Genomic DNA, 12,195 nt, shown 5'->3' with positions numbered 1-12,195 from the left:
ACCGTTGGCTCTTAACAAAAGGTCAGCAGCATGTTTCCACACAATGCGGTCTCTTTGATACAAGAAGAGTCAAGCAGAGGTTACGACCGTAGCGTAATCTAAAGAAACCTTTGATGAACTCAAACATTAGACATAGATCTTCAAGAACAGGCACACAAAGAGGAATGATAATTGCGTCATCTGCTTAAATGGCAGCTATCACAACAATAGTGACAGTGACCTGGACGTATGGGCGAAGCGGGAAGGACACGGCCTTTATGGCGACCTTTGCTCGGGAAGCAGCGACCTGGCCAAGAGTCAGGGTGCCTGGGACTCGCCACCTCGTCTGCCATTGTCAAGCCTCAATTCACAGCACGACGCAACAGCCAGGCATCTTGTGGGCGTGACACTCAACCTTTGCCTTAACCTCCTGACCGCCGTTCACAGCTGCAGTTGACCCGCTTGGGCGGGGCGGGGCACAGTGTTGGCCGGAGGGTAGGGGGCGAAATGATTGAGAAATGAGTTTGGTTCTGGGGGATGGCATTGGGTCCCTGCGGCCTCCTCCAAGTGGCCGGTTTTCGGGGCGCCTTAGTGGGACCGTTGGACCGCCCCGGACCCCTGGATAAGTGACGTGTCCCGTCCACGGGGCCGCTCTCAGGTAGACTCCTGGGCCCGACCCCGCCTCTCGATTGATTAGACGGGGCCCTAAGCCCCCGCGGTGCAGGCACAGCAATTACAGGACACTTCTGACAGGCATCGTGGATGCGAAACGGCGTCAATTCACTTGCATGTGTCCGCAGACACACACCCCTGAGACTTATTCGCTGGGTATGAGGCCACGCACTCATTGCGAGAAATAACTTATGACTGTGAATTTCCTGGGTATCCCCGCACTCAAACTCTGGTCCTATAGAAGTTTATAATTTACATAGCCACTCCCACCACACTTCAGTCGTACAGCCGGGTTCACGACCCCCTTGTCCTGCGTGCTTCCCCTCCTGTCCTTATCCTGTCCCATCTTTCCCTCACAGGGTGTAGCACTACTACCCCATACAACATTCATATCTAATATATATTTGTTCGAGGTATATAATGATTTACTTTCCTCATCTTGTTTACAGCTAGTGCTTTGTCTTTTGTTGTCTTCTTTTCTCACTCCCCTCTAGAAACCTTGTTCTGTTCGACTTTGATTCCCAATAAATATCCATTAAAATACTAAGAAGCCACAGTGGCAGCGTAAAAAGTCCACTGTGACACAGTAAAACTGTTCCGGCATAAAAGGGATACATATCCTCCTTTCTGCTTGACCTAACAGCCGACCAGGACAAAAAAAAAAAAAGAAAAAAAAAAAAAAAAAAAAACTCACATGGATTTAGGGGGCCTATTATTATCGTTACGCAAACTAAGCCTAGGGCCTTCGGTAAAATAACGACTGAGGGCGGAGCAACCGCATGTAAGGCAAGATTTGCAACTCCGTGGCCATATTTATCCACTTTTCTGACCCCTTTAACAACTATTCTGAGTGAATTGTGTTTGTATTAGTGTGACTCATTTGCAGTGGCTTGCCACCACTAATTCAGTACAGAAAGTCTTGCTTACAGACATATTTTCAGATTTAGGCGCCAGCTCACCTGCGACTCTAGCAAGAACAAGAAAATGACAGAAAATGGATAGACTTGTTCTTGTGCAAACTTACCCTTGGAGTAAAATATTTTAGGTTTTTCATAATCCTGCAAAAATGCATGCATAAAAAAAAGTAATAATGAGCTTGGTACACAAAGAGCTTCCGTTTATTTGAAATTGTGCACTGTTGTGGAGGTGTAAAAAAAAAAAAAAAAAACTTGATTAAAATTAAAAACAGTCTTGTTGGTTGTTTTTTTTTTAATAATGGGAGAGACATTAAACAATAACATAAAATGTGGTGCCCACGTATTTTGTGCAGTGCCCTCTTATTGGAGTGGCTTTATAGTTGGCTTGAATGCAATAAAAGTGTACTTAGAGTTCTGCTATGCAATTGAAATTATGTTTATTATAATCCCCCAATGGATGAACAAGCAGTGTTTTCCATGTCTTACTGTTATGCATACATATTTAAACAGGTCTTGTACACTATCTGAAGTAGGTTGCTTGAAACAGTCACAACCCTACAAGCAGGACTCGACCCATTAAGATGTCCAGTTAGTTTGTCTCTGTGACGCATAACTGGATTACAGAACAGTCTCTTCCCTCCTCCAATCTGAATCTTCCCCTGCCGCCGCCGTCGTCGTTTCACTCTGGATGTGCTGACTCTCCATCATGGCTGCTAGTTTCTGCTCTAGCTTCCACACCTGCTCCCTGTACCTTCTGCGAATGTGTCTGTATGAGCTCAAGGCCTTACTGGAATGAAAACGATGAAAGAAGATTTGGTTTCATACATCACTTGTGAAATTCTTTTGCTACTTTGGACAGGAATTTATCTAAAAATATTGCACCTGTGAGCTTGTGCAATCCGTGCAACATGCTCGTCACTGACCCTGCTGTTGGAAGCGCTGTCTGGGAGTGTTGCATTGAGTGAGTCATAAACTAAAGCCAGTCTCTTCTTTAGGGCTTGTTCCCTAAAAGCAAGAAAGGAAAAGAAGATGAATTGTAGCATTTTCAGATCTGAAGTAACTGAAAAAAGAATGGGACAGTTTCCTTGAGCTCAGACCAAACACAGTGTAAACTAACAGGGGCGTCGCAGCCGTGCAACACTTTTCCCGATGAAACATTTCAGGACTCGGCCTCACCCATCTGACAGGGAAGTGCGGGCCGGTGCATCCATTCCACGGGCACCCAGTCCTAAGAATACCACCCACACCCAGAGTTTCCCAAAAAGCCAGGGGGACCCTCCTTTCTTAATATAAAGCCCCCCAATACAAGGAATGATAAAATTTGTTGCTAAGTTTTGCTCTACTTTCAAGCCACATTTTAGGAGAATACTGAATTTATGGAGTTAGATGGTGTTAAACTCTCTGTTAAGGAAGATGTAATGCTACTGTACTTCAATTGGAACCCCTTTTTGTCTTATTTTGGGGCCGTTGTGTTGTTTTCTGTTTGGTTACATCTTGACTACTGTAACAGTTATTGAGTCATTGATATTTCCCGTGTGAAAAGTCACTTAACCGACTGTTAAAAAAAAGACGTTCTCTGACGCTCATGCTGGATAAAACCACATGGTCTTGTTCAGACATTTTCCAGCATTGACAGCTATCAGGTAAGGCAACAGTACATCAATTGGAAACGGTATGCTTATGAAGGAACACCTCACCTCTGAAGCAGTGCCTGCAGCTCTTTCAATATGGGCCTCGTCCCGAGCCCAGCCACGTCACCATCACTACACACTTTAGCTGCATTCTCACAGAGCCTCTGAAAAGTTAACATTAACACATATTGTCAAAAATTACATAGTATCACTGAATGACATTTGCAAGGACTACACGACACACAAATGTAATTGTGCATTGTGCTTATTTCTATACTGACTTTGGAATGACTGACTCATACACCATTTAAAAGTGTGTCCTAATACTTCTGTCTAACGTGTATTAAGATGTGTTCTGCCACGTCCTTGTCCTTTGACGGTGGCAGAGGTGTGAAGAGCAGCTCTAATCTAAAGACCTTGTTTGACCAAAATATCCCTCTAGGCCTGGAGGGATTCTCTGCTTTGGTAGCTAGATGTATGATTTCCCATGTGGGACACCCAGATTTGAATCGGGTCTGTCACAAAAGACCAACGTCCTGCTCCCTCTTGTACATTTCACCTTGACTTTGTATCACTTGGAAAAGTAAAAGAAAAGTGAGCTGCCGTTCGTCCCGTCTACCTGTTGTTCAGTCTTACAGTCCCCAAGCTCCTCTCGGAGGCTTTCTGGAACACGTGCTTCAGATGCTTCCTGTGCTTTTTGGGCCACCACACTCCACTCCAGACACCTGAGCTCTTTCTCCTTCAGACGAATCAGAGCACGGAGATCTGACATCTCTTCCTGAACAAGCAGCGAAACCGTGAGGTAATATTGTTATAAGATTCATCATTGAGTGAATTTAAAAAAAAATACCCTTAACTAATAAAATGGATCAATCCACATGTCTTTGCAGCAAAGGTCTGTGTTCCATATTTGAGGAGCTCACTGATGTAGATGTCTTACCCTGGCCGTGATCAGCTCATGGAACAAAGATGTCTTATCTCTCTTGCTTTCACCAGGCTTGGTGTTATCTTTTGATAAGTGCCCAACTCTCATGCCAGCAGAGTAACCAGCATCCGGGCTCATTTTGACTTCTGCTTGATGTGGACGTGGCTTATGGAGGTAAATGGCCGCCCGGTCTCTTTTCAGCCGTTCAATTAGCTGACGCAGCGCAACCTCTCGATCAGTCGGTTCAGGAGTTCTGGAGTTACAAATTCTGAATTATTTTGCCATTGCTATTCTTAGCTTTGTATGCCAGGGAGTCCTTCAAAACATCACCTCTGTGCTGTGTCTGTTTCCATCTCCTGGGTGACCTCTACTATTGTGAAGGAGGTGGACAACTCCTCGCTTCCCATTTTGTTGTGCTGCTGTGATGGACTGTGCTGCTCGTCCTCGACGCCTGCCAAGGACAAGAAAAAACAACAACAGTTGTTGTTTGGGAACGACAGGCGCACACACAATGCTTGTACATGGGTGAGTGCTGAGTAGTAAACACTGAAAAAGTGTTATTCAAACACCTGCTCTGTTGGTCTGCAGAGGAATGCTTTGTTGCCTCTGAGCATCATAAAGTGACAACAGTTCGCTGTAGGCCTCTTCACACTCTTCACTGGCAAAAAAAACAAAAAAACAGCACAATGTGATATGATTCTCTACAGCTGACAGGTGATAAGCATGTTATGTGACAAGCGTGTTTACGTGTACCAGTATCTGAGAGCCAAGTGCATGGCAGAGCAATCGGCCTCAAACCTCTTCAGTGTAACACTGATCTGCTCACACTCTGCCCGCCTTCGCTCGAAAGCAACAGTCAGACGTTCATTTCTGGCCTTCAGCTTCTCAATGTACCTGTAAAACACCAGAGGAGAAACGATTGGCCACATTTGCTACCAGGAAATCCTGCTACCAGGAACTCAAAGTTTTCTTTGATGTAAACACCTGCAAGTAACAAAGTACAAATAACTTGTTACCGTACTTAAGTAAGTTTTTCAGTTGTCTGTACTTGAGTATAATTAGAATTCGAATCTTTATTTTTCTGACTCGCTACATTTCAAAACTCCCTAAATAAACTATGGTTGAGATCATGACTGATTGTATAAGATCTTGGGTTCTTATAAGGCAGAAAAAACAGGGACAAAAGTAACATGGAGGAATGTGAACTGGGGAGCGATAGATTCCTGTCTGATTATGCGCAGTGGCAGAATTTCAGAGGTGCCTTTGTGGCCTAACTTCTAAGCAGCAGTCACCAGCAGCATCATTCTTTCTTACCCATCGTCCAGCACTGCACAGGTCTCAAGAGTGTGGCAACCTTGGTGAAGGGATACAGGAACTACTTGAAGCAGAGTCCATCCACCTTCTGTTGGCTGGTTGTGGTAGAACACTCTTGTGGAACTCTTACCAGTATCCTGCCATGACATTGCTGGCATCATTTGCCTTCTTTGTCCTGTGTTGGCATTAAGTGAGACGTGTAAGTGACAACCTTGGCAGTTGACCGGCCTTCCTTAAATTGCAATGCGCTGCATGGTGTGCGTGGGCACAGCGCAAGCCACTTCAATTGGCTTTCATCCACTCAGTGACCGAGTCTTTAATTAGTTGGCCGATGGCCGCACACTGGCTGAGGTGGTGCTCATGGCTACCACAGAAAGCACAATAAGGTGAGGGTTTAGCTTTGGCTGGTATCACTTCCTTTGGCGTGTTATCTGAGTCATGCAGTACAGGGACGGGTCATTTTCCTCAGTACTTGTCAGGCTTCGGGTAATTCTCTTTATCCTTGGTCCTTGTAGGGGATAGCTCACCGTGGAAGTCTTGACACCAGGATCTATACTTGTGCCACTGGGCTAGGTCATCGAGAGTATTGTAATTGCTGCGCTGAGTGAGCGTGTATCAGCGAAACTCAGCTCATTGCTCGGGCGTAGCCTGCTGATTAAACAAGTGACGTAAGAGCTGCACTGTGGATCCACTTCTCCATCTGGGCCAATATTGAGCAACCCCACCAATATCGAGATCTGAAGGGAATATCTTTCTGATGTCGGGTGAGTACATCACTGTGGCGATTCTCTTCAGGGCTAACTGGTGAGGTTGCTCCAACTTCTCATTTGCAGCCCTCGGTGTCTGTTAAAGGGGTGTGAGAAGGGAGATAAGCATCACCTATGAGTTTGACTTCCTTTCCTCCAACTCCAGGTGACAGAGAGGCAAGACTGGTACTTGAACAGTTCAGTGCTGTCAGCAGAAAACAAGTTCTCTATTGCAATCTTGAGGTTTCTTTGATAGCGATTGGGGATAGTTGGACGTGACATTCTTTCATGTGCTACATTCATCCTGATGCTCTGAAGAAGGGGGTTTGTATGGGTGGTGGATGTGGAGCAGACCACGAGGGCCGCTGAAGTGGGTTAGCCAGTTGGGTATAGCAGGCGGTTGTGGATCAGTAGATAGAGCGCGTCGTCCAGTGACGCGAGGGTAGCTGGTTTCGAATCCCAGCTCCGACTGTCTAGATGTCGAAGTGTCCTTGGGCAAGACACTGAACTCTACTTTGCTCCCAGTGGGCCTGGCAGTGACTTGCATGACAGCAGCCACCCATTGGTGTGTGAATGGGTGAATGTGAGGCTTTTTAAAGCGCTTTGGGCACTGTGATGGTTTTGATAAAAGCACTATATAAGTGTATTCCATTTACCATTCATAGATGGGGTTGCTTAACCTGAGAGGTATATGGGAGGAGACGGTCAAAGTCTTGTGCTTCGTAGCTTGAAGTTCTCCCATTATCTGTTGCGGTGTTCGATTGTAGATTGGTTCAGCGGGGCCCTGTCTGCATCGTCAATCACACTACTACTACACTCTTAAGGCCAGTATGCAGTTTGCAGGAATAAGGCAGGTGCAGTAAGATGGCAGAATGAACAGAAGGCAGAGGGAATGGGCCATCACTTTATCCAACGGATTCCCAATGGTCATCCTGTACGTTTCAACGCCACAATGAGATAAGTATTTTGCACATTTCCCTTATCTTTTGTGTATTCTCTTTGAGGGTTGTTTTTGTAAATATTTTTGTTTGTGCAGTGCTTTATGAATAAATTTAAATCAAGACAGGACAGTAAATTGGTGGGCACGTCTGCCTCACAGTCAACAGGGTTGGATCTTGGTTTGGGTCCTCCCTTGTGGAGGCTGCGTATTCTCCCGCTGCTTGTTTTCTGCAGGTATTTGGGGTTTCTCCGACATTCAAAATACCCCAACCATCTCCCAAGGTCAACTTGGATAGATTCCAGCTCACAGATCCAATACAAATGTCCTTCTGTAGAAAACAATAATTCTCATAGACAGTGTAAATGAGAATTATTGTTTTGTACAGAGTTTTGGAGTGTGTCTAATCACACTCCAAAACTGTGTGGGAATTCTTCCCAGAAAACTGGAAGGGGTTGTAATGTCTTCTTATTATTACTTTGTGTATAAGTAATGGCCAGGAGTCCCAATCAATACTTTTGTGTATATAACTGAAGTTTGCGATTGGCTGGCGACCAGTTCGGGGTGTACCCCGCCTCTCGCCCAGAGTCAGCTGGGATATATCCAGCACACCCGCAACCCTAGTGAGGATAAACGGTATGGAAAATGGATGGAAATAACTGAAGTTGTCACAGAAATAGTAACACAAATTACGCTGTCAGTATACCAATGCACTTTGGGAACAGACAAAACTACTTGTGGATTTTTTCCAGAACTATTAAAAGTGGTTGGGCATAGGTCATAAAAGAACCTTTAAAGGTTTGTGTGTGGATTCAGATATAAGTACACATATATAACTTTAATTCATTTCTCAATGTGAAAATAAAAAACTGATGTGTTGATGATAGTGTGCAGTTTGGCTTGGCAAAGTTCTGAGCTTTATCCTTGTGTACTCTGCTACAGTAGTAGTAGTAGTAGTAGTAGTAGTAGTAGTAGTAATTGCAGGAGGTCTAGCTTGATAAGGCGTACCAACCTGTTCAGCCGTTCTATCTCAGTCTCGAGGCCAATGGGGCTTGGACAAGGACTTCCTGAGATAACAAAGCTCAGTGGGGAGCTGTCACCTCCTGAAGATAATGATCCTCCTGCAGCTCTTCTGAGGAGTAAAGGAGAATTCGGAAAGGAAGAGGCCCTGTCTGTACTCAGAGGCCCAGTGGTGCCTGAAGATCTGTATGGAGGAGAGTAAATAGCAGACCTCCAAGCCCTCTGTTGACCAACCTGCCAAAAGACAAGACAAGAACTTTCACATACACATATAGTCAAAACATGTATTACTTATCGGAATGAGACACCAAAGCCGATGCCATGGTTCAATTTCTTCTCATCAGCGACAAAAATGGGCGTAATATGAATAAAAAATATTTTTGTGGCCCTTCATGAAATACAAAATGCTTACAGTCTCCTTAATGCAACCACTATACGCACACATATATAACAAATTCCTAAAGCAGTAACCTTGCTCTTCTCCTCTTCCACCTGGCTGATGCTGTGTGCTCCCTGGAGTTCTCCCACTTGAGCCTGCGAGAGAGGAGAGTCTATACCCTTTTCCATGAACACCTCCTGAAATGTTTCCTTTGCCACATCTGATGGACAAGAAATCCCAAATTCCTTTTCAATTTCCTCCAAAATCTGCAGGGACCAGAAGACCCAAATGAAATGCTGACAAGGACACGTGATCACTTGGAAGCATTTGAGTTTTTTTTCACATTGTTTTTGTCAATACCTTAGTAGCCTTAGCCCAGCTGTCCTGAGCTGCTCTCAGATGCTCTTTGGGTTTGTCTCGGTCAGAGGATGTGATGGGGGTTGCCCAGGACCTTCTGCAGTTGATGGAGTCCTCCACAGCAGCCAGAGCGCCCTTGAGTTCTGCCCACATGATACTACAGCCTCCTAGAGGAAGATGTGAGTACTAATCATTTTAGAAATGGATACGAGAAGCCTCTTTTATTCATTTTATGCAGTGGCACGCCATCAGGGCCAGCAAGGCCTTCTCTGCCAGTCTAAACACAATATGAAGCACTGATCTATGTTTACAACTTCTACTGTAGTAATATTTCCATGAAATTTTATTAATTTGTTTCCAACACGAGCGTTTCTCTTGGCAGGTTCCAATAAGTGTAAGATGATATTTGATTTAGGTTTTTTTTTTTTTTTTTGGGGGCCAATCTGATTATAACCTCTATTTGTTGCAGTTGCCATGTGAATGTAATCTTCCCAGGGCCTTCAGAATAGGTAGTGCTGGCTGATGTGCATTACCAATGGGACTGCTAAAGCAATCCGATTTCAAATTTGTCCTCACAAGCCCAACCTGATGATGACGGTCATCGATGATGTCAGCATTTTTCTGTCCTCTGATTGGTTGATCAGAGCAAAACGTGTTACAACAGTTCACAAGTTAGACTGGCAAAATCTGTCTGCACACATGAATACATTTAATAATGAGTATCTTTGGTGAATATGATGGGCTTATTGAACTGCTCCAGATGATGTACGTGGCACAGGTGCATGCTGTTTTTTGTAACAGGTGGTGGTCAAAATCCCACGGGCCCCACCAATAACAATGCCGCGTGTATTTCTTAGCGTCACTGTCAGTCATGGGTCTTTAGAAACGTCATCACTCTTATCCCTTTAATTGCGCCTTTGCATCTGATGATCAAGCGCCACAGGCAACATCTGTCCGTCCATTTCTACTGCTTATCATGACAGGATAGGAGTCGGTCCCAGCTGACAGTTGAGAGGCGCGGTACGCTCCCACTCACATTCAGTCACTAAGCGGGAATCGATCCGACGCTGGCTGCACAAGTCACCGCAACACTATCGGTGGCACCATATACTGTAAGTAAGAAAAACAAAAAAGAAAGAGAAAGAAAAACCTCGGTAAGGCAGTGAAGGTCTACATTTGACATCAGAGGCAGTGTTCTTTTCTGGGATGCTTCTCATTAGCCTGTGTGAAAGCAGGTCAGGAAACAGAGGGCTGGGTGGTCTTGGTGGTCTCAAATCACCTGGGTCACTGGAGAGGAGCATCAGTATGCTGCTTTAAGTATATTCAACTGTGATTATTGTAAGGCAAGCAACTGTATTCATTGATTAACTTTATGAGGTAGACACATTATTGTAGTTGTAGGTGCAGTGGGGTAGAACAATCACAGTTGTTCCTAATATTTAGCTTTTCTTATTATTATAGTATTACATATAATTCTATGATGCGAGTATACCTACTGTAGCGTGCATTGAGTGTATACTTTACAGATTGGACAATTCCGATGAACAATAAACTTTCTACTAATTAAATGGGAATAAAATTGAATTGAATCATGTTTATCCCTGACATCAACTCGCTTACCTTGGCGCCTTCAGTGAGCCCATCTTTTTGTTCACTTCAGCGATGATGCTGAGCAGGGTGCCCAGTTCTGCTTCACACTGATCCAATTCTGCTGGCGAAGGCGCCACCTCAGGATAAAGACTCCTGTGGTCGAAGCGGGTCGTCAGCTCCTTGTCACTGCCAGACGCTGTATCCAGGCTGTCACAGCGGACCAAGCTGAACTCCTACAAAACCATGTCGTACACTTTTTTTATATATGAGGACTAATATTTTTATAAATATTTTTTTAAGTAAGATTACTATAGGTACAGACAACTTAAACAATTATACAAGAAAGCAGAACAACCACACTGTTAAGTGCAGTAGCCATTGCGGTTTGAAGGAGGTGTCTTACGGTTTATCTATCCAAAGATTTGTCCAGCCCATTTAGTGTCTATTTATTAGGAATGAATCAATAAAAAGGATTTTAATTAATTCTATAGATGAAATCTGTTGTGAACTCAAAGCAGATGTGTTATTGGCACCTATTGTTTTGCGCTGCGGAAAGGGGGGAAAGTAAAACATCCTGTATCCAACTTCCTGCCTGTGCAAATATTTGTGCATCAAACAACTTTGTGTTGTGCACAAAAATCAAGTCTGTTATTTAACCATCCAGTAAAAGTGCAGGATTATATCAATAGTTGAGCTCAAATGTGCAGTTTCTGACGAATATAATGAATCTCTTCTAGGCAAAGTAAATATATTATTTGTTTAGCAGAAGGTTTTGGTGGCATATTTGAATTCCTCATTCCAAAATTCATCCTGACAACGAACAATAGGGATACATTCCTGTTCTGCATGACTATCTCAAGCATCCACTGGACGAAATTCCAAGACCTAACACATTTTCATGCAATATATATATGGAATATATTTAGCTAAGTGTATGAACTTGGACCTAGAAGAACGTGAAAAGTAAATATCAAGAGCAAGGTTTCTGTTAATGCAATGATGATACCAGCACAACATGATTACAGGGGGATTGATTCAGTTTATTGTTGTAGTCTACATCTACATCTTGTTCTCTCAGGGGTTAATTGAACAATATTGTCATTGTTACTTCTAAAGTTACTTCAACGTATTAGATCATGTAACATGTCACATAAAAAAAAGTCATAATAATAATAGTGAGTCACTTAAACATGACTTACCTCCATACTTGACAGAGCTGAGATGAAATTTAGGCAAGATGTCCCCTTCCCACTGCAAAACGGACAAAATAAGATGTTACACTGTCCCTGCAGTTATTTTATACAGTTAAACGTTCATTAGAATGTCAGCCACTCTCTACATGTCTGGCAACAAGAGTTTAGTAAATGGAAAGTCATCTCCACCCATCCCTCGTCATTTTGTGTCCCTTCCTGTTTTGCCCAGTTTTACATTTCATGCTTTTTAAATAGCAGCCTATGACCAGTAGTGTGAACACAGGATGTGTGCAAGTTAGGTAAAGGGCTTATTATAGTTCTGAATGTTGACTGAATTTGGAAACTTGCCCATATCTACAATACACGTAGAGTAAATGTGTGTGTGTGTGCGTTCTTTACCAGTTTACTTTGATCAGTTTAGCTGCTTTACTTTGCTTTTATCTTAATGACACTCTTGTCATCCATATGCATCCTTATCTATTAAAAGATCAAAAGAAAAGTTTCTGAATCTGAACCCTTCTGTGAGTACATGGCT

The 12,195-nt window shown here is 43.6% G+C and overlaps 1 protein-coding gene across 4 annotated transcripts; it reads right to left on the bottom strand.

Moving 5' to 3' along the window:
* Positions 1–1,825: 1,825 nt before the first annotated feature.
* ushbp1 (Usher syndrome 1C binding protein 1) lies at positions 1,826–11,868 on the bottom strand. 4 transcript variants are annotated; one of them, XM_061684788.1, is made up of 15 exons: positions 11,667–11,868; positions 10,498–10,700; positions 10,028–10,164; positions 8,881–9,044; positions 8,613–8,786; positions 8,353–8,375; positions 8,134–8,253; positions 4,878–5,018; positions 4,694–4,782; positions 4,455–4,575; positions 4,140–4,377; positions 3,819–3,977; positions 3,266–3,363; positions 2,451–2,573; positions 1,826–2,355 (listed from the first exon to the last, which is right to left on the bottom strand). In XM_061684788.1, the coding sequence occupies exons 1-15, from the start codon at positions 11,670–11,672 to the stop codon at positions 2,187–2,189; spliced, it is 1,965 nt and encodes a 654-aa protein (XP_061540772.1). In that variant the 5' UTR covers positions 11,673–11,868; the 3' UTR covers positions 1,826–2,186. The 4 variants fall into 4 exon arrangements, with proteins under 4 accessions (XP_061540772.1, XP_061540770.1, XP_061540771.1 ...); XM_061684786.1 differs by having other exon boundaries at positions 8,134–8,375; XM_061684787.1 differs by having other exon boundaries at positions 4,923–5,018; positions 8,134–8,375.
* Between the last annotated feature and the right edge of the window lie 327 nt (positions 11,869–12,195).

Source organism: Phycodurus eques, chromosome 8 (assembly GCF_024500275.1).
Source record: "Phycodurus eques isolate BA_2022a chromosome 8, UOR_Pequ_1.1, whole genome shotgun sequence".
Taxonomy (NCBI): Eukaryota; Metazoa; Chordata; class Actinopteri; order Syngnathiformes; family Syngnathidae; genus Phycodurus; species Phycodurus eques.
The sequence above is the reverse complement of the archived record's forward strand: the minus strand, read 5'-3'. Positions and strand labels throughout refer to the sequence as shown.